Source organism: Taudactylus pleione, unplaced genomic scaffold, assembly GCF_031769625.1.
Source record: "Taudactylus pleione unplaced genomic scaffold, aTauple2 ptg000225l, whole genome shotgun sequence".
Taxonomy (NCBI): domain Eukaryota; kingdom Metazoa; phylum Chordata; class Amphibia; order Anura; family Myobatrachidae; genus Taudactylus; species Taudactylus pleione.
Window position 1 is genome coordinate 1,124,285 of NW_028284627.1, and position 19,219 is coordinate 1,143,503.

At 41.6% G+C, this 19,219-nt stretch overlaps 1 protein-coding gene across 2 annotated transcripts in view; it reads left to right on the top strand.

Annotated features, from left to right (window-relative positions):
* ANO2 (anoctamin 2) overlaps positions 1–19,219 on the top strand; it is a 391,756-nt gene that overhangs the window by 225,004 nt on the left and 147,533 nt on the right. For both annotated transcript variants that reach the window (XM_088478973.1, XM_088478974.1), the window contains one exon: positions 15,639–15,787. In XM_088478973.1, coding sequence (XP_088335099.1) covers positions 15,639–15,787 — 149 coding nt within the window. The remainder of the gene's footprint in view (positions 1–15,638; positions 15,788–19,219) is intronic.

Genomic DNA, 19,219 nt, shown 5'->3' on the forward strand with positions numbered 1-19,219 from the left:
AAAGTGTAGTTTGTAGATTATACTATAGCAGGATCCATATATACCAGACTGTATGTATAAAAGTTATAATGTTACATCTGACAAAGATATCCAATATCTTCCAGTACCCCCCTCTGTGAATTTTTACATTCTGCTATAACTTTTATATTTGGATTCTACCCCACCCTGAAATCATATGTTTGCCCCTGTATAGGGATTCTCACAAGAAATGTTTTCTTACTTGTACTGTAACATGTGTTTTGCATGAATTGAATTTCCCACTACAAAAGTTATGGAGAGAAAGTTGAAATTGATATATTGCTCCCACTTCCTCACTAAAAATTATCATCAATTTAATTAAGATGAATTAACATTTTAAAACTTCGCTTTCAAGTAAACATATGTCAGTAAAAGACATTTTTAAAAGCAACAGATTAAGAGGCAATTGATGAATAGTGAACATTAGAACCTACAGTTTCCACATTTCTACAGGATTGATGCGACTTTACTAGTGTAAAATAAACACCAGATTTTTCGGGTATATACAGAACGGAGCAAGCTGGCAAAATGTTTCTTTTTTGTATGTAACTATCTCATTACATTAATCTGGAGCAAGTGAAGAGGCTTATACGCTACCTTTTCATTTAGTTGTTGTAAAGTTTTATTTTTTTTAGGCATAATGCACTTTGATGTTTACAACCGACCCTGTCTTCCCCCCCCCAGCCATCCCACTGTTTGTTAAATAACAACATCAGAATTTAGACTCCATAAGGCAATTTCAGCTTCAGGGGCATAACACAGGGAAAATACACATAATGAATGTTTTAGTCTCCAGTACAACTTATACTCTTAAATACTGTTTTACGGAGAGTCTGGGTTACAAAGTGCTCCTATCTAATCTGCCACCTGACAAATCTTTTGGATACAGATGCCAAGTGTAAAGTCACCCCAGTGTCTGTTAAAACACCTGGCACTGAAAATACAGAGATGAGAAGAACATAAGTACTATGGGCCTGATTCAGAGCCGCATGCTATTTGCGCTCGCTCGTTCAGAAAAAGGGGCCGGCCATTTAAATTGAGTGCTCGCTCTTTGCGGTCTGTTGACGCCTCTATGTCTGAGCGAGCGAACGAAACATGCGCTCGCTATTTTGTAAAGACGCCCCCTGGCCGCTCGCATCCTACGTCATCTCCGCTATTTTTTAGATTAATCGAGTACATCGAAAGGCGTCTGAACTGCTCGCAGTGCTTGTGGTTGGATTTTCCTACCGCAATCATGCGAACAGTTCAGGCTAAGAGACAACCAAGTGACGTGGCCGATGACGCTGCTTTGTTAATTATGCACACCCTTAAAACGCCCGTTTTGACCGTTTGGCACGCCTGCGTTCGGATCTCCACTCCCCATTTTCAAGCACCTTCCCCTGTTACCACCCACAAACGCCTCATCCTGTCACTCAAATTAGCAGGCACTCGCTATTTTGCGAAAACACGATTTCCGACCGCACTGACTGGTTGGCGCATGTGTATTACGACCCATATGCATGCGCAGATGTGCGAACATCGCTCAGAGCGAATGAGCGGCCGCTTAAGAGCGGCTCTGAATCAGGCCCTATATGCATACATATTTGCCATATTTTTATCTGATTTTAACTAAGGCCTGCGAGTGTGCAGGCAAATATCTGCCATATACAAACAGTCAAGACGGCTATGTTAAAAAATAACCAGCTTCGTATAAATGTGTCTTTTCAAGTGACCAGGCACTGGATAGAGTTTTGTCTGGACAGCAGTCTGATGCGATCTGCGGTTTGTCTCAGCAAAGTACATCTGATGTCCTGTATGGCAGATAAAACAACACATAGAAATCCGCAGTTTAGGAAAAGTCAGTTTTAAGTTTGCTTAAAACAGTCATTCAGTTATTTATCATCAGTGATAATCTGAGAATGATTAGACTCGCACAAAGGAATTTCCAGTCTCACAAAGGTGCCCATACTATGTTTCAAAGGGGGCTTTAAGTATTGAGAGGGTAAGATAATTGTAATTCCCCTACCCCAGGAATATGGCCAGAATCTTCCCTCTCGCCAGCTCGTTATTTTTGGCGCCCCTTGTCGCTGTTTGCGCAGTTGGCCGATGTTTGTTGTGCTGTGCATGCCTTTGAGTCGCACTGGGCATCTGTCGCGATGGTTTACCATTGGCGGCAGTAGTGAGTATTTGGAAGCAGTTTGGTTGACAGTCAGTGTGCGTATATGGGAGGCAGGGCCGGCTCTAGGGGTCTCCGACCTGTGCGGTCGCACAGGGGCGCCACCCATAGAGGGCGCACCCCTCCCTGACATCCAGATTACAGCGGGACAGTACTGTCTCGCTGTTCCACCCGTGGGTTGAAGTGGCCAGCGGGTGGTCAAATTGGGAGGTTGGGGACCCCCACCGCCGCAGCTGTGCAGCGGTGCCAGACCACGGAGACTCTAAATGGATGCTGTGTGCATGTGCGCGACATCCATTCAGTGACGGGAGAGGGGCTGGGGGAAGCCCAGCTAGTGAGGCTCCCCCCAGCCTGACATTATTTGGAGGCAGACATGCCTCCTAATAAAGTCACGTAGGGGGTGTGGCCTATGGTAATTAGGCCACTCCCTCATTTTTGGTCGCGATAGGGCGCACTTGAGAGGGCCGGCACAGGGTGCTCACAAGAGGTGTCACAAGCGTTTTCTTGGCGTGTCACAGCCAGCGACTGCATCTTTGTACGCAGCTTCACAGGCCCAGGCAGCTTACTTCCAACAGGCATTCTGAGCAACCAAAGGCTCAGAAGTTTGATGGCGCAACCGATGTGTGAACGATGGTGCGTTTTTGTACACAAGCGGCGGATTAAAGACTCAGCCGGTGGGCGCCACTGTATAAATTACAGCCGCTGCGGCATTAGCATAAATACACAAAATCACTGCAAACAAAGTCGCAGCCACAACAGGATTAATGTCCATCTCTAAATCAGGCCCTCAGTCCCCTTATTACCCCAAACAGAGCTCCAGAAATATGGCATAGCGTCTGAACAGAAGTTAACAAAGACTTTGACACTGATGGTCCGGATTCTGGCACCAAAAATATGGTGCCAAAAGCAACCTGGGTGCAGAATGGCAACATGGAGCCCCCTTGACTCAAAGGCCAGTGTGCACCGCGCCCTGCACCCGTTTCCAAAATATGCTGAGTCCTGATTGGAGGATGGGACGGTACCCGGCATATGTCCTCTATTGTGAAGTCCAGCCACTGTTTTCTAATACAATCAGGACCAGATTAACAATGGGGCGGATGGAGCTACAGCTCCAGGCCTCCACATAAAAATAGGCCCATTGTCATGACAACATGATGTTGATTGGCCATCTGCTATCCGCATGGTCAGCCATACATCATAAGTAGTAACATTGTATTTCTATTTACCTCACAAAATGAAGCATTTTTTTTCTTTTACATATTTAGGGAGACATTGGGGATGAGAGTATAGGGGGGTACACACCCACACTGCATTGGTCACACCTCCTCTACGTCTCATAACAGGCCCTTGGTGATTTTCAGCTCCAGGCACATGTGGCCCTCAATCCGGCCCTGAATACAATGCCGTAGCTCCAGAGTCTTATATTCACCAAAAGTAACAAGTCATGTCAAGCTGTAATTGTGTCAGACAAAGCAGATATTTCACTGCAGGTTAGGACTTGGAAAAGAAACATTACATTTCCCTGTTCTTCGATTACACCATTTACTTAGCAAATGCTACTAAAGTGAAAAACAACTCTCCTCCAGTCATCATTTTTCTACCTTTATACATTTTATTACAAAGGGGAAAAAGTCTGGCCTAAGCTTATCTCAGACAGCAATAATGAAAATAAAGACTTATATAAAGAGGAATCACAGTGGTACAGATATTAATTATCTGCCACACAAACACTTTGGCAAATCCAATTGGCCTATATATTACAGGGTGGACCCATGGGTCCAATTTCAACCAGGGCCCGCATGACACTTTAACATAATGTCATGATGACGATGCAAGGCCGTCAACATCATCTATGAAGGCCGATGCACCAGGGCGTAAGTCAGGCCATTTAAAAAAAAAGCAACTTTTACCCTGTTAAAGAAAAAAAAAATCTAAAGCTAAGTCAGCTTTAGAGAAACAAAAAAATGGCAATATGCCATTCACTACACGAAGTGGCAAGGAAAGGATAAGGCCTTGGCCTTTAATTATGACTGGTGGTTCTAGTTGTGATGATTTAAGCCCTTCTGCTTGTAGAAGAGATACAAAAAAAATTAAAATGGTCTCTGAAAAGTGACAGATCCCCGAGGAGAGTCCAAGTGTGTCCGCGGTTGCCAGGTTTGAGCCTGACCTTTCTAATATTGTACTTGAAGAGGATCCTCCTTCCACCATTTGTGTGCCCTCTGCAAATGTGGGGATGAGCAGCACAAGTCAACATGCTGACGTAGAAATCGAGGATGCTTCTGTGGATTTGCACCAGGAGGATGAGGAGAATATTTACGTAGTTGGCGATAACAACAAGGATGATGAGGATGGTGATGATGATGAGGATGTTGATGCCGAGGATGTTTGTGTAAAAACTGTAAATCGGGCAACAGCTGTTGCCCATGGTGGGAAAAATCCCATTGTTGCCATGCATGGGCAAAGGACCAAAAAATCCACTTCTCATTTGTGAAATTATTTCCACCCAAATCCAGACAACCTTTGCCAAAGCATTTGTAACCATTGCCATGTAACAGTGAGTAGAGGTAAGAACCTTAACCATCTTGGAACCTCCTCCCTGTTATGTCACTTGCAGCGCATTCATCAAATTAGGAAGGGTATTTCAAATTCTGAAACTTTGGGGACAAAAAAGACAAACAACAATCAGTCCAGTGCCACCTAGCTGCTCTTTTCTATCTGGATCCAAGCACCTGCAATCTCCACCACTAACACCTGCATCATCATCAACATCCTCATTCGTGATCGAAAGTACTCCTGCATCCAATTTCATAAGCATTACTGACTCCTCTCCTATCCGTGATTCCTCAGAAGGATCCTTGACCGCTATGCCTATTGCTACTGCTGGGGGTGGACCTTCATTCCAGAAGGGACCAAGAAGACTACTACTAGTAGTAATTTAAAAAACAATTGACTATTAAACAGTCCTTTGATAGAGGAAGTAAGTATAAAAGCTGTCACCCAGTTTCACAGTGGAACACTGACGCCATGACGGCTGTGCTAGTATTAGATGGTGAAATAATAGAGACTGAGTATGGTAGTGTGGAGGAAGTGCAAAAGGAGGATGAGGGGGAATTTGTATCCTATCTGACGCTATTGAGGATATTGATGATGAGGATGTTGTTTGCGTAAATCAGTCACCAGTGGCAGCAGTTCTTGCACATGATAAAAAGAAAGCCAGAAAAGCCACGTCTTGGGTGTGGAATTATTTTAATCTATATTCTGACAACAGTTGTGAAGGCATCTGTTCCATTTGTAAAGCCAAAGTTAGCAGAGGAAGGGACGTTAAACATCTAGGCACCTCCTCCCTGTTAATTCATTCAATTTGTTTAATAAAACTATAATAATTTGTAAATGAATAACAAGCAGTCCAGTATCAGCTACCAGCAGTTTGGACCAGCACATGCAATCTCCACCACCAGCTCCCTCATCATCAACCTCCTATTAATAATTAAAGGTAGTCCTTCCACAAAATGTTTTGTGGGGGCCTATACAAACCAAGGAGTTCAGCCATGAAAGTGTCAGTCCTAGTGGCTAAAGTGCTTGGTTTGTTAAACTGTGCATGTCCTTTTTAATATCCCACGTAAGAGTGGGTGGGAGGGACAATTCCATCTTGCACCTCTTTCCTTTACATTTGGCACAATTTGGGGCATTGCCGGCTGACATTATTATAGTTTATTAAACTGCCATCCTGTCTGCCACTGCTGTGTGGGAATGTTTCATAAATGTCCTATATTTTTTTAAACTGCCGTGCGTTTGTGCCGCTGCTCTGTTGCTTACTTTAGCCAGCCAGCTCGCTGCAGCCTTTGGCCTGTATTGGTGAAAAATAGTGAAATCATTATTGTGAGTTGTGAGGTGGTTAAAAATGCATGGAAATGCCTGAAAATGATTGTTATTAAGGTTAATAATACTGTAGGAACAAAAACAGGCACAAATTATGTGGTTTTAGCTGTTTATATATTTTTTTGGAAAAAATGCAGAACCAAAACCAAAACCTAAAAACACAAAATGGTAGAACCGCGCTAAGAATTATTAGAGTGAATATCAACGTATGTATATATTGTGTACAAGTAATTCACATAACAATAAACTCAATGCAATGAATATTCCATAGGCAAACAGAGATATAGGTATGGTAAAAAAATATAAATACGGCTTGGTTGAAATAATCAATAAAAATAGTTTAATAGCATCAATAAAAAAACATTAATAATCTAAAAAATCAAGAAAATGATATATAAGTCTTATTGGGATGCATATTGTTGTCCACTGATGGTAAGTCACTAAAAAAAAAAAAAAAAGAGTATTCCTTCAAAAGTCACGGAAATAAAGTGAAATGTTGAAATAGACATATATCAGTTCTCAATCCGGATTCATGTCCAGCTGTAATTGTATTTACCAGCCTCCAATGGAGCATCACGTCCTTATTGTAATTCCACCAGGTGATATTCGGCATGGTTCCAAGGTATGGATTTGGCTGGATAAGCAAAGTCGCCGGACCGGAATAGAGTCAGATGAATTCCGACTGGGATGAACGATAAAGGAAACAGCTAAACACGTTTCGATGTGGAATAACCCACACCTTCCTCAGTAGCAGTGTTCCCTTAGACTGAAATGATGGCTTTTTATACCCCTAATGGGATGTAAATGGTATCAGTGGTAATGGGTAGCCGAAACATGTTTTTTGGATGACTGCACGTGCTCCTCTTCTTCTGGGCACAATGCTTCAGATTCCAGGGTCTTGGTCTACAAATCTGCGATAAGTTTAGTCTAGCTGCGGCTCTTCAAGTTCTTACTTCCAGCGCTGTCTCTGAGCCAGAGACTGCACATGGGCTGCCTCCTCTCTAGAAACACCCCTGCGCAATAGCAGGCAAGCTTTCGTCTCTATGTATATAAGGGACCACGCGGCGGCTGCCATTTCACTCCGGCTGTGGAGACTGAACAGGGAGGGTGGGTAGTGTAGGGCTGGGAGAGGTAGGTAGGTAGTACTTACCTGTGCTGGTGTTGTGCTGTGCTGTCTGCTGTGTCCTGGGCTGGTGCACTGCTGATCCATCTGGTGCTGTCACTGCTGTGCTGTCTGCTGTGTCCATCTGGGCTGGTGCTGATCCATCTGGGCTGGTGCTGTGCTGTCTGCTGCGTCCATCTGGGCCCAAGTTCTGGACCCGAAAAAAGAAAAATATTTATATTGTCTTTTTATTTTTTTTCTGTGTGTGCATGTTAGGCTTAGCCACACAAGATACAGCAATGCAACCTAATGCTGCCTGACTCCAGTCGTCATCAATCTGTGCTCTGGGCCCAAGTTCTGGACTCGAAAAGAAAAAAAATTGTGTCTATTTTTTTTCTGTGTGCGCACGACTGCATGTGTGTGAATTTTGTAACCACACCTTGACTACGCTATTGGTGCTTGTAACACTGCTTCAAGACCGCAGAAAATATGGAGGGCTGTCACATGACAGGAGAGCAACGCCAAGAACCACATGTTGTAACTGCCTACAGCAGTCATCATGATGATGCATGATGATGCAAGGCCGTCAACTTCCTCATCCTCTATGAAGGCCCATGCCCCAGGGCTTAAGTCACGCTATGGATAGCTACTTTTACTGTAGTAAAGAAAAAAGAAATCGAAAGGCAAGTTGCCTTTAGATAAACAAGAAATTGGCAATATGCCATTCACTACACGAAGTGGCAAGGAAAGGATAAGGCCTAAGCCTTTATTTATGATGACTGCTGGTTCTGATAGCCCTTCTGCTTGTAGTAATAGTGGTGGTGGTACCATTAAAAAATTGAAAGTTGTTAAGAAGAGTAAGACAAAACCAACTGTGTGTCCTGAGAAATCGAAATCACAAATCCCCGAGGAGAGTGCAAGTGTGTCCACGGTTGCCATGTGTGAGCCAGACGTAAATACTAGTGTACTGGAGGATCGTCCAAGTTCCAACATATGTGTGCCCTCTGTAAATGTGGGGAAGGGCAGTCAACATCTTGCAGACGTAGTCAGTGAGGATGCTTCTGTGGAATTGCACATGGAGGAGGAGGATATTTTGGTAGTTGAAGGCGCTAAGGATGATGAGGATGTTGATGATGAAGATGTTGGTGATGAGGATGTTGATGCCGAGGATGTCCTTTGTGTAAGTAAGGCAACAGCTGTTGCCCACGGATTGTAAAAGACAAAGATCATTGTTGTCATGCCGTGGCAAAAGACAACAAAAGACAAAAAAATCCACTTCTCACGTGTGGAATTATTTCCACCCCAATCCGGACAACAGTTGTCAAGCCATATGTAACCATTGCCAAGCAAGAGTGAGTAGAGGGAGGGACCTAAACCACCTAGGATCCTCCTCCTTGTTACCGCACTTGGAGCGCAGTCATCAAATATCAAAGTGTATGTCGCCAAGTTCCAAATCTGAAAATGTAACAAGTCCAGTGTCACCTACCTGCTCCCTCTCTGTGGGATCCAAGCGCCTTCGATCTCCATCACCAACGCCTGCATCATCAACATCCTCATTCGTCATCAGGAGTAGTCCTGCTGCATCCAATGTTGTTATTCAAAGCATGATTGACTCCTCTCCTATCCGTGATTCATCAGAAGGATCCTTGATGACTACGCCTGTTGCTGCTGCTGTGAGTGGATCTTCATCCCAGAGGGGCCAGGAGGAAGACTATTTATAGTGTTTCCTCCAAAAAACAATTAACTGTCAAACAATCGTATGACAGCAATCACCCATTTGCACAGCGGATTACTGACACCAAAACAGCTATGCTGGTATTAGATATGCGTCCAGTATCTGCCATTACTGCAGTGGGTTTTCAAAAGTTAATTGAAGTCCTGTGTCCTCGCTACCAGGTCCCTTCTAGATTCCACTTCGCTAGAACAGCAATTCCAAGTCTGTACAAGGACATTAAAAAAAACCTTATTAATGTCCTCAGAAATGCTGTTGTACCCACTGTCCACTTGACCACTGATATGTGGACAAGTGGGACAGGGCAAACTAAGGATTACATGACTGTGACAGCCCACTGGGTAGGTGTATTGCCTACAACAGCAACATCAGCAGCAACATCTACCAAAAGACAGCTGATACAGAGGCAGGCTACTTTTTGTATAAATGGTTTCACTAAGAGGCATACAGCTGAGAACCTCTTAGAAAAACTCAGGCAAATCACTGCTAAATGGCTTATCCCACTTGGACTCTCCTCAGGATTTGTGATTTCAGACAATGCCACAAATATTGTGAGAGCATTACATGTGGGCGAATTCCAACACGTCCCATGTTTTTCTCACCCAATTAATTTAGTGGAGCAACATTTTTTTTTAAATGACAGGGGCGTGCAGGAGATGCTCTCGGTGGCCTGCAAAATATCCTGACATTTTAGACATTCGGCAAACGCTTGTTGAAGATTGCATGACCAGCAGGTACTGTTAAATTTGCCCTGCCATCAGCTGAAACAAGAGGTAGCAACTCAGTGGAATTCTACCCTCTATATGCTTCAGCGGATGGAGGAACAGCAAAAGGCCATCCAGGGCTATACAACGGCATATGACATAGGCCGTAGAGAGGGAATGTACCTTACTCAAGCGCAGTAGAGAATAATTTCCGTGTTGTGCAAGGTTCTCAAACCCTTTGAACTTGCCACACGTGAAGTTAGCTCAGACATTGCCAGCTTGAGTCAGATCATTTCCTTCATCAGACTTTTGCAAAAACAGCTGAAGAAACTGAAGGAGGAGCTGAAACGGAGCGATTGCGCAAGGTATGTCAGACTGGTGGATCAAGCCCTTGATTCACTTCACCAGGATCCAAGAGTTTTCAATCTATTGAAATCTGAAAAATATATTTTGGCAACCATTCTGGATCCTAGGTTTAAGTCCTACCTTGTGAGTTTTTTTCCGACAGACCAAAATCTAAAACTATGCAAAGAGCTGTTGGTAAAAAATTGTCACCTGCATCCGCACGTGAAACGACATCATCTCCTCCTTCAGTTTCTGCAGCTGCCAGTAAAAAACTAAATTTTCTTTAGAGAATGCCTGCTGGTCATCCAGATCATTCACCAAAAAATGATATCTGGTCAGGCCTGAGAGAACTGCCTATCTACCGTGACTATGTGTGATACGGTCTCCATTCACAGAATGGTAGAGGACTATTTCAGAGATAACATCCTAACAGGCATGTCAAACAGTCCCTTTCAGTACTGGCAGGAAAAAGAGGCAATTTGGAGTCCCATACACAAACTGGCTTTGCATTACTTAAGTTGCCCACCCTCCAGTGTGTACTCTGAAAGAGTTTTCAGTGTAGCTGGTAACCTTGTCAGTGATTCGCCTAGGAGGTTACTTCCTCAAAATGTGGAAAAGATGATGTTCATTAAAATTAATTACAAAGTCCACGAGGAAGACATCTACTAACAATTACATAAAAAAATGACAGAGGTGCCTATGGTGGATTCCAGCAGGGACAAATTAATATTGTGTGAAGAAGAGGATGTACACACTGATGGGGATGATGAGGACGATGACAACTTGTAATGTAAAGCCAGTTTGTGTATGGGATCATTTTAATTTCCATGTCCAATGCACATTGGCAGCTTGTTTAATAGGGGTCCAAACAAACCAATCATTTCAGCCACAATTGGCAATCCTTGTCGCTGAAATGATTGGTTTGTTAAACTGTGAATGTCCTGTTTAGTATACAACATAAGGGTGGGTGGGAGGGCCCAAGGACTAGTCTATCTTGCACCTTTTTCCTTTCCATTATGTGCTGGTTGGGGCATTGCTGTGTGACATTTTAAATTAATGTTATGGTTGGTTTGGGAATCAATGATTTGTTTTTAAAGTAATTTATTATCAATTTTACAGCCAGGGGCTGCACCAATTAATTTCTTTTTATTAATTATTCAGCCAGGGGCTGCACCCAATGAATTGATTTTTTACTTTTTTAATTAAATTAGTATTAATTTTTCAGCCCAGGGCTGCACCAATTAATTGTTTTTTAATTAGTTTATCAATTTTACAGCCAGGGGCTGCACCAATTAATTTCTTTTTATTATTAATTATTCAGCACAGGGCTGCACCAATGAATTTTTTTATTATTAATTTATTATCAATTTTACAGGCAGGGGCTGCAGCAATGAATTGTTTTTCATTAATTTATTATCAATTTTACAACCAGGGGCTGCACCAATGAATTTCTTTTTATTATGAATTATTCAGCGCGGGGCTGCACCAATTAATTGTTTTTTAATTTATTTATTATCAATTTGACAGCCAGGGGCTGCACCAACTATCAATTCTTCAATCCTAAAAGGTTATCCCAACCATCATCTTTGCACAGTTCTCAACTCTATTAATAATTATATCAAATCAGTTTTGAGCCAGCAAGCTGGATACAATCTTTTGACCCTTTAACTAGATGAAAAAATGAATATTGTGAGCTGTGAAGTGGTCAAAATTGACTGGAAACGAGTGGAAATAAATGTTATTGAGGTTATTAATACTGTAGGAACAAAAAAGGCCCATTTTATGTGATTTTTGCAGTTTTTTTTTATTTTTTTAAGAGAAAATCCAGATCCAAAACCAAAACCCAAAAACAAAACATGGAGGGGAGATTTTGGCAAAACCAATCCAGATCCAAAACCAGGGGAGATCCAGATACAAAACCAAAACATGGGGTCGGCGCACATCCCTACGTAAAATCTTGGCCGCTGGAGTATACTAGTGTATATGGTATACTATTGTATTAGATATTTGCAAAGATAATGTAGAGAAAAGTTAGGTAATCCGAGCAGTGGTAGATAGGCAGTCTCTGGCGCGGACAACCAGGAGTCGCTGGGCCCTAGCCTCATGCCTATGCTGATTGACGAATCCTCTGCCCCTGAAATAATGTTTTTTCTTCGGAATTGTTGGCTCTATTTTCCCATTTCTGTGTTAGAACTTTTTTTTTTTTTCTAAAACATGGTTTTTGCCTCTGCTCTTGATTTGTTGCAGGTTTTAGTGCAGATCTGCACATACATCAGTGATATCATTGGATCCATTTAGCCAATTAGGATCAGAGCATCAGGGTCATGAATCATAGTCTGTGGGGAAAGCAGGGTGTGATGGACAAGGAGACAGTTTAGAGAACAACCTAGACCAGAGGTTCCCAAATTTTTTTGAATCACAGTGCCCTAGAGTATCAGCATTGTTTTCACGGCACAACTAAAAGTTTGTTATTGAGAAATTCAGAAAAATGTAGTAAAGTAGTAAAGTGAAGTAGATTGTGCTCCCATGTCATCCTTAGGGTCAGTTATGTGGTGGTGGACAGTTTGTGATTCTGTTTGTCCACATATTAACATTACATTGACCATAAAGAATTTGATTTGGTGCTGGGCTACCAACCTGAGGCACCCCAGGCTGCCAGCGTGTACATATTGGGAACCACTGAGCTAGACATTATAAGGCCTTACGATCGTGAGAATACCTATAAAGGACAGAGAGAATCACCCCCCACATCAGCCGGCCGGCGGTAAGCATTAGAATCTTACACAAGTGGGAGAGCTGATTGTTGTTGGATACACCGACAGTTGAACTATGCACCCAGACAGAATGTCCTCCATTTAACACTTTAGAGTCCAAAATATTTATTGCTGTGTGAACTGACTTATATTAAACACGGAGAATAATACTACAAGTGGAATCAATTATATCAGCTAAAACTTTAGCTGGAACGTACCAATAATTCTCTCCTGGATAAAAGGAAAAAGAGACTATTTGTTTCTACCATTTGACTAATGCTGTGTGGAGCTGGAGCATATATGGCTGTATAAGAATAATACTAATATTTTTATTAACTTATGCAAGAGACGCCTACTGCAGGGGTGTATCTCTTTCTTTTTACACATACAAGTCAATTTATATATTCTTTTACCAGTTTGGTTTAATAATTATTTTTGTGTGTCTATATATTTATTTATTTAAATCTTTTTATTTGTTTTTTAATACTTTTCAGATATATGTGTTTTTTTTTTCTTACCTATTATTATTATGTTAATAAATTGTTATTCTTTTTTTGAAACTAGCGCTCTTTGTCTGATAAGTTGATGATAATCTATACTTACACTGGTTATCAGTGCCATGAGATGTGTATCAATTGACGGTAAATTCAGATTATTTATACACTTATAACACACCCACAAGATGGTCCATCTCCGTGTCTGAATAGCCACCTCCCAGTCACTTCTCAGGACATCCCAGAACATTCCCAATACACTTTGGATACCATGCATCTCAGTCGGTACTGCGACTCTATGGGGCATATTCAATTAGCCGCGGGATTTCACCTGCGGCTAATTGACAGGTTAAAGTCCCGCGACGCGGGGTTTAGCTATTCAATTAAAATAGCTATATCCCCGCGTCATTACACCAGGACTCTCGCGCGAGAGCACACTGATTCCGCGAGAACTGCCTTACGCTGATTTTACCTCGCGCCTACATGAGGTGCGAGGTAAAGTCATACAGCGGGGACTCGCGCGCGGGGTCTCAGGGACACCCCCGCGTGGAATCCCCGCTAATTGAATTCCGCCAGCGCGAACAATTAGCCACGGAGTAAACCCCGCGGCTAATTGAATATGCCCCTATGTATACACAGTATGGGACGCATTCGCATTGCAAATGTTTGTATGCACAGTACAAGACGATGTTATGTCATCTCATGATGGATGAGTCTTTAAGTCATTTACTATACTTAAAGATATGCTGCTGTGCCTGTGTATACTGTTTATTACCCTAAATGCGGCTAGTGTGACGCAGCTGGCAGGAGTAACTGTAACCACATATAGGGGGAGATTTTTCAAGCCTTGGGGGATATTTATCTAAGCTTGGAGATAGATAAAATTGTGAGAGACAAAGTATTAACCAATCAGCTCCTAGCTGTCATTTTTCAAACACAGTCTGTAAAATGTATGTCAGAAGCTGATTGGTTAGTACTTTATCTCTCACAATTTAATCTCTCTCCAATCTTTGATAAACACCCCCCAAGATAAAGTGCAGAGAGTTAAAGTATCATCCAATCAGCTCCTGTCATTTTTCAGCCTGTAAAGTGACAGGAGCTGATTTGTTGCCACCTTATCTCTCTCAAGGCTTTGATACATCTCCCCCTCTGTCTTTTGCATTACACACAGGGCATCACTGTCCATTTTCCCTACCTCTTTCTCACAGTGTTGAACCTGTCACTCCGCAATACTTAGAAACAAAAGTAAATTTAAATAGCAAGAGAAATCCTGTGCCCCAGGACCGGTACATTTTGTTCAATAGCGTTCCCAAGGCCATTATGTAATAAAACGGCATAAGCACCAAACAATACATTTTTTGTTATGCTTACAATTATGCAATTATAGTCGAGCAACTAAATGTCTATGAGCACCATTTCAAAATTTGCAGGACCGTACCCAAAAGCACAAGCCATTAGCGAAGGGAGACAGCTTTCTTTTTCCTTTACAACTTGCTGATATTGTCTTAGAGACACAAACAAAACAGAGGACATGTACTAAGTTTTCTGGAGGAGAATAAACACATAATAATAATATGGTAGAGTAAAATTAGCTTCAAAATTTAAATAAATACATGAATAAACCGCAATATTGCATTTACAGGCCCTGATTCAGAGTTGTACGCTATACCGATGTCTTCTCAGTTGAGCGATTATTGGTCAACTGCGCCTGCATCTGAGTCGTACTGCTGTGCATGCGTCAAAGTGCATTACTGTTGCCATAAGCAGTGACTTTTTACTTGCAGAATGATTGACAATTATGGGCCGTTTTGGGGGGAGGCAAAGGGGTGTGCCACCAAAAATTCAGGTGGGCAATCTGCGCGACCATTAGGTTACTCAGGAGGCTGTTTATCAAAGGATCTGCATATGCGGCTGCCTATTAGAATTGCTCGGATTTGCCATAGTGCCTGTGGGCGTGTCAGTACAAATCCCAGTGTCCGCGACATTAGCATATTTTCACATATCCTCTGCGTACAAAATCGCAGCAGCAACGGCATGTCAATAATTAAATATTGTCAGCCCTGGCAATCCCCCTGTGTGCGCGCCCACAAAAGGAGTGTGGTCTCACATAAAAAGGGGTGTGTTCTCAACTCACGGGGTGTGCCGTGAGTCACGGGGGCCTGGCCTCGCGGCACCTCCTGTATTTCAGTATCCCCGGCCGAGCAGAGCGTCGAGAAGCAGAGCTGCTCGACCGGGGTTTGACCCCGGACCGGCCCATCTGGCCATCGGCCCTTCTGGCATTTGCCAAAAGTGACAGATAGGCAGTTCGGCCCTGTTGTCAACCATGGCTTCCTATCAGCTGAAGCACTTTATCCAAGAATCAGAGCAAAGGAAACTACACTGTTAATTTAAAAAGCTGCTATCAGTGGCCAACGTAAGTAGTAGTGTTTCTAATTTTTTCATGTCTTTGTTTCTAGAAAACTTAAAAAATTGTACAGGAAGCTGAAAGACGATAGAACGAAGCCTGACGAGAACAATCTCAACAATTCCAGAGAACCGCAGCAGTGGGACCAAGACTATGCTCTAGAACCTTTTACTGGACTGACACCGGAATACATGGAGATGAGTAAGACATCTTTATGATCCTAAATTTCACTATAATGATGGCAGATGGCACCAATGTTGATTAGTTTTAGGATGTGCAGATGTCCCAAATAATGAATCTGCCATTACAGCTATGAGCATATGGGCATTTTAAGTGCACCCGTACATCGTCATGTTTTTCCTCCAGCAAACGGAAGAGACACGCAAGTGGTTGCATTGGAAAGGAGGCTCTCTTTTTTATCAGTCAGTCACCTGCACCCTTTCTGAATCTCCATTCCGTCTACCTACAGTATGGCAAAATAGAAATCAGCATCTTTTTCTAGGATAATGGGGTAAATTTAAAGACCTGAACGATGCAGTCATCGATGAGTTTCTGGCCAGTCTGCCCGCTATTTTAAAGGGGCAATCCTTTAAAATGCAAAGCCAACCTGGTGTTGCCTTTTAAATGATTGCCCTTTTAAAACATTTATGCAGACTCGCCGGAAACTGACCAATGCCAGCATCGCACAGTCTATTACATTTGCCCCCATGTATCAACTAACTTTACTTTGGTGGACTAAGCTTTGTGTGAATAATAAATATTTTACTTATTAAGTTGAAAAAAGACATTGTTATCCCAATTCTAACTCTGTTGATCCATAGGAATACTGGCAAATATTTGGAGAGAGGTATCAGTGGTACACTGTGAGGCCAGCCATTTTTTGTACTGATATAATAATGATGATAATGTGGCCTATTAATCCAGAATAAAACAAAACCTCATGCATATTTTTCAGGCTTTAAGAATATTAGTAGGCCAGTACCTTTTTAATATTAGTCATGCATTATGAATAATAGTCAGGCATCATGGATGTTAGCTAGGCAGCTCCTCAGTAATATCTGTGGTTACACCCCTTTCATAATCTTGCCACGTATGTTTTTGAAAGAATACACTATTCTGTTTTGTTTCAGTAAAACAGAACTTTTTAGAAATGAGGACAGTTATATAAATAGTAAGCAATTTCTAATAACATTTGAATCATTTTTTTATCTATTTTATATGATTGATTTTGCTTAATTTCTTGAGGAGCGGCAATAATTGTGGAGGTGTGTGTGGGTGTATATATATATATGTCAACTTCTTACAGTCAATACATACACACACATATATATTTAATATTATATGGGATGTGTTCGGCATCCTGGCGGTAGGGATGCCAGCGCTTACATTACCGGCGCCAGCATTACCGGCGCCAGCATCCTGACCGCTGGGATGCCGAAGATAAGTAGTGGGGTAGGGGGGGGGTGAGGGTTAGAGTTAGGTTTAAGGGTTAAGCACTAAAGGGAGGTTTAGGGATAGGCACTAAGGGGGGAGGGTTAGGTTCAGGATGCAGGGAGGGGGAGGTTAGGTTCAGGCACTAGGGGAGGAGGTTAGGGTTAGGCACCAAAGAGGGTCAAGGTTAGGGTAGGGAGAGGGGGAAGGTTAGCATACCGACCAACAAGTGTCGGTATGTTAACCCTGTCGGGATCCGACTGTCGGTATTTCATACCGATCCCATATCATATATATAAACAAAACTGATGTAAAGCGCTCAGGGTGCAAGGAAGTGCAATATTGCAAAAGATACAAGTAATAACATAGAAATTAGAAATAAATATAAATTTATATGCACAATTCCAGAGACTGGGTATATGTGCAAGTAGCAATAATAAAGTGCAGACCGTGCAAGAAGTGCAATTCAATACAATAAAATATATATATATATATATAAATAACTTAATACATGAGCAGTTAGAATATATAAAAATGGGTAATTTAATTATAACATAGAAATACCCTAAATATGTAGGGCAACATATATACAGTACAAGAATATATATATAAAACAGTTAACATAAAAACTGAAGGAAGAAATGGAGGAATAAAACAGAATGGCTTATCTGAGTGTATATAAAAAGGTAAGTTAATGGAAGGTGGAACCAGGAGTCTCCAATGCATTTCGTCCAGTTAATAGACTTCTTCAAGGGATATATATATGCTTGTGGCTTGTGTGTGTACTGTATATACATATACATGTACACGTGTGTATGAATGTAGAAGGAATATATATTTAGTTCATGTCATTAAGAATATTGGCCATTGCAGATCCACTTGCAGTATACAGTTAGAGTTTAGGAAAACTTTGGTAAGATTACCTATACAATCACTGGTAGTCACAGTCCAATTTTCAATACCAGAAGTGAAATGATACATGTCAAAATATATATTTAAGTAGAAATATTGCTGTAATAATTTCCGATAAATGTGTAAGTAAATCTTGGGGATTTGATGTGAGGGTCAGACAATGCCAAAGTGAGAACATTTCTGAAATTATTTATGACTAAATAATAGGGGCATATTTCATATCCTTTGGGATATTATTAGCTATTTTATGTTACATCTATAAACCATGTCTGAGAGCGATTTAAGTGGTGCATAGACGCATTGTACTGAGTATAATTAATAGCATGATTCATGAAGCTGACATTTTGCCACCATTATATACTGTGGAATATTTTTTTTTATTTTTAAACTGAGTATCCAGTGTTTTTTATTTCAACAATTTATTTAGATTTACAGCAGTTTGATTTTGTGCCCCGACATCAGATGTAGTTGTAAATACAGCTTGACCTATGAGTAAGCCTCACTTTGCTGGGGGCATATCTTATAGAGACCCCGTGAAGGATTGGAAACAGAGTTGTACATTGTGTCTCTCTATCCTGTAATTAGCAGTAATATCAGTATGTGGGTGTCACATGTCACATATAATGAGATCTTTGTCAACTTCCTTTTTTAGTGGAGATGAGTGAGCACTTCACAAGACCATGACATAATATTGCAGCTTACATGTGCGATATCACTAACCATCTTCTTATTTCCACTGATCTTTTCAGTGATACAAATGTGTCCTCACACATAATTGCTGCAGTCGCGCCAAACCCCCCTTCTTGGTGAGCCAGGTCCCGCGCGACTCGGCTTGCATCGAGCATCTTTTTCACATGGCTCCCTCACACCAGGCATTGCGCACCGCATGGTGAATTAAATCTAGTTGTATGAGGACACATGTATATCTTAAAATATCTTAGTTTCAACTCAATAGAGGAAAAATGTTAAATGTGATTTTATCTTTATTTGCGGTAATTGATAGAACTGTTGAATGGCACAAATCTGCAGGGTTAACAGGTGAAATGCGTCAGTCATATTGAATACTGAACCGATATTTATAAGAAACTAGCCTATAAACTGGAACAGGAATGAGTGACATCACTTGTAACCACTGTAGAATTGGCCACTGTTATTATATGTTATTAAATTTACACGGTAGGGATAGCGCCATCCTTTAGCCAATGGGATTTTTGGAAATGTCAGAGCAGCATGAGTTGAGTGCATTGATCCCGTGGGGAGCAGTGACCTGCCAAGGAGACATGAGGATCA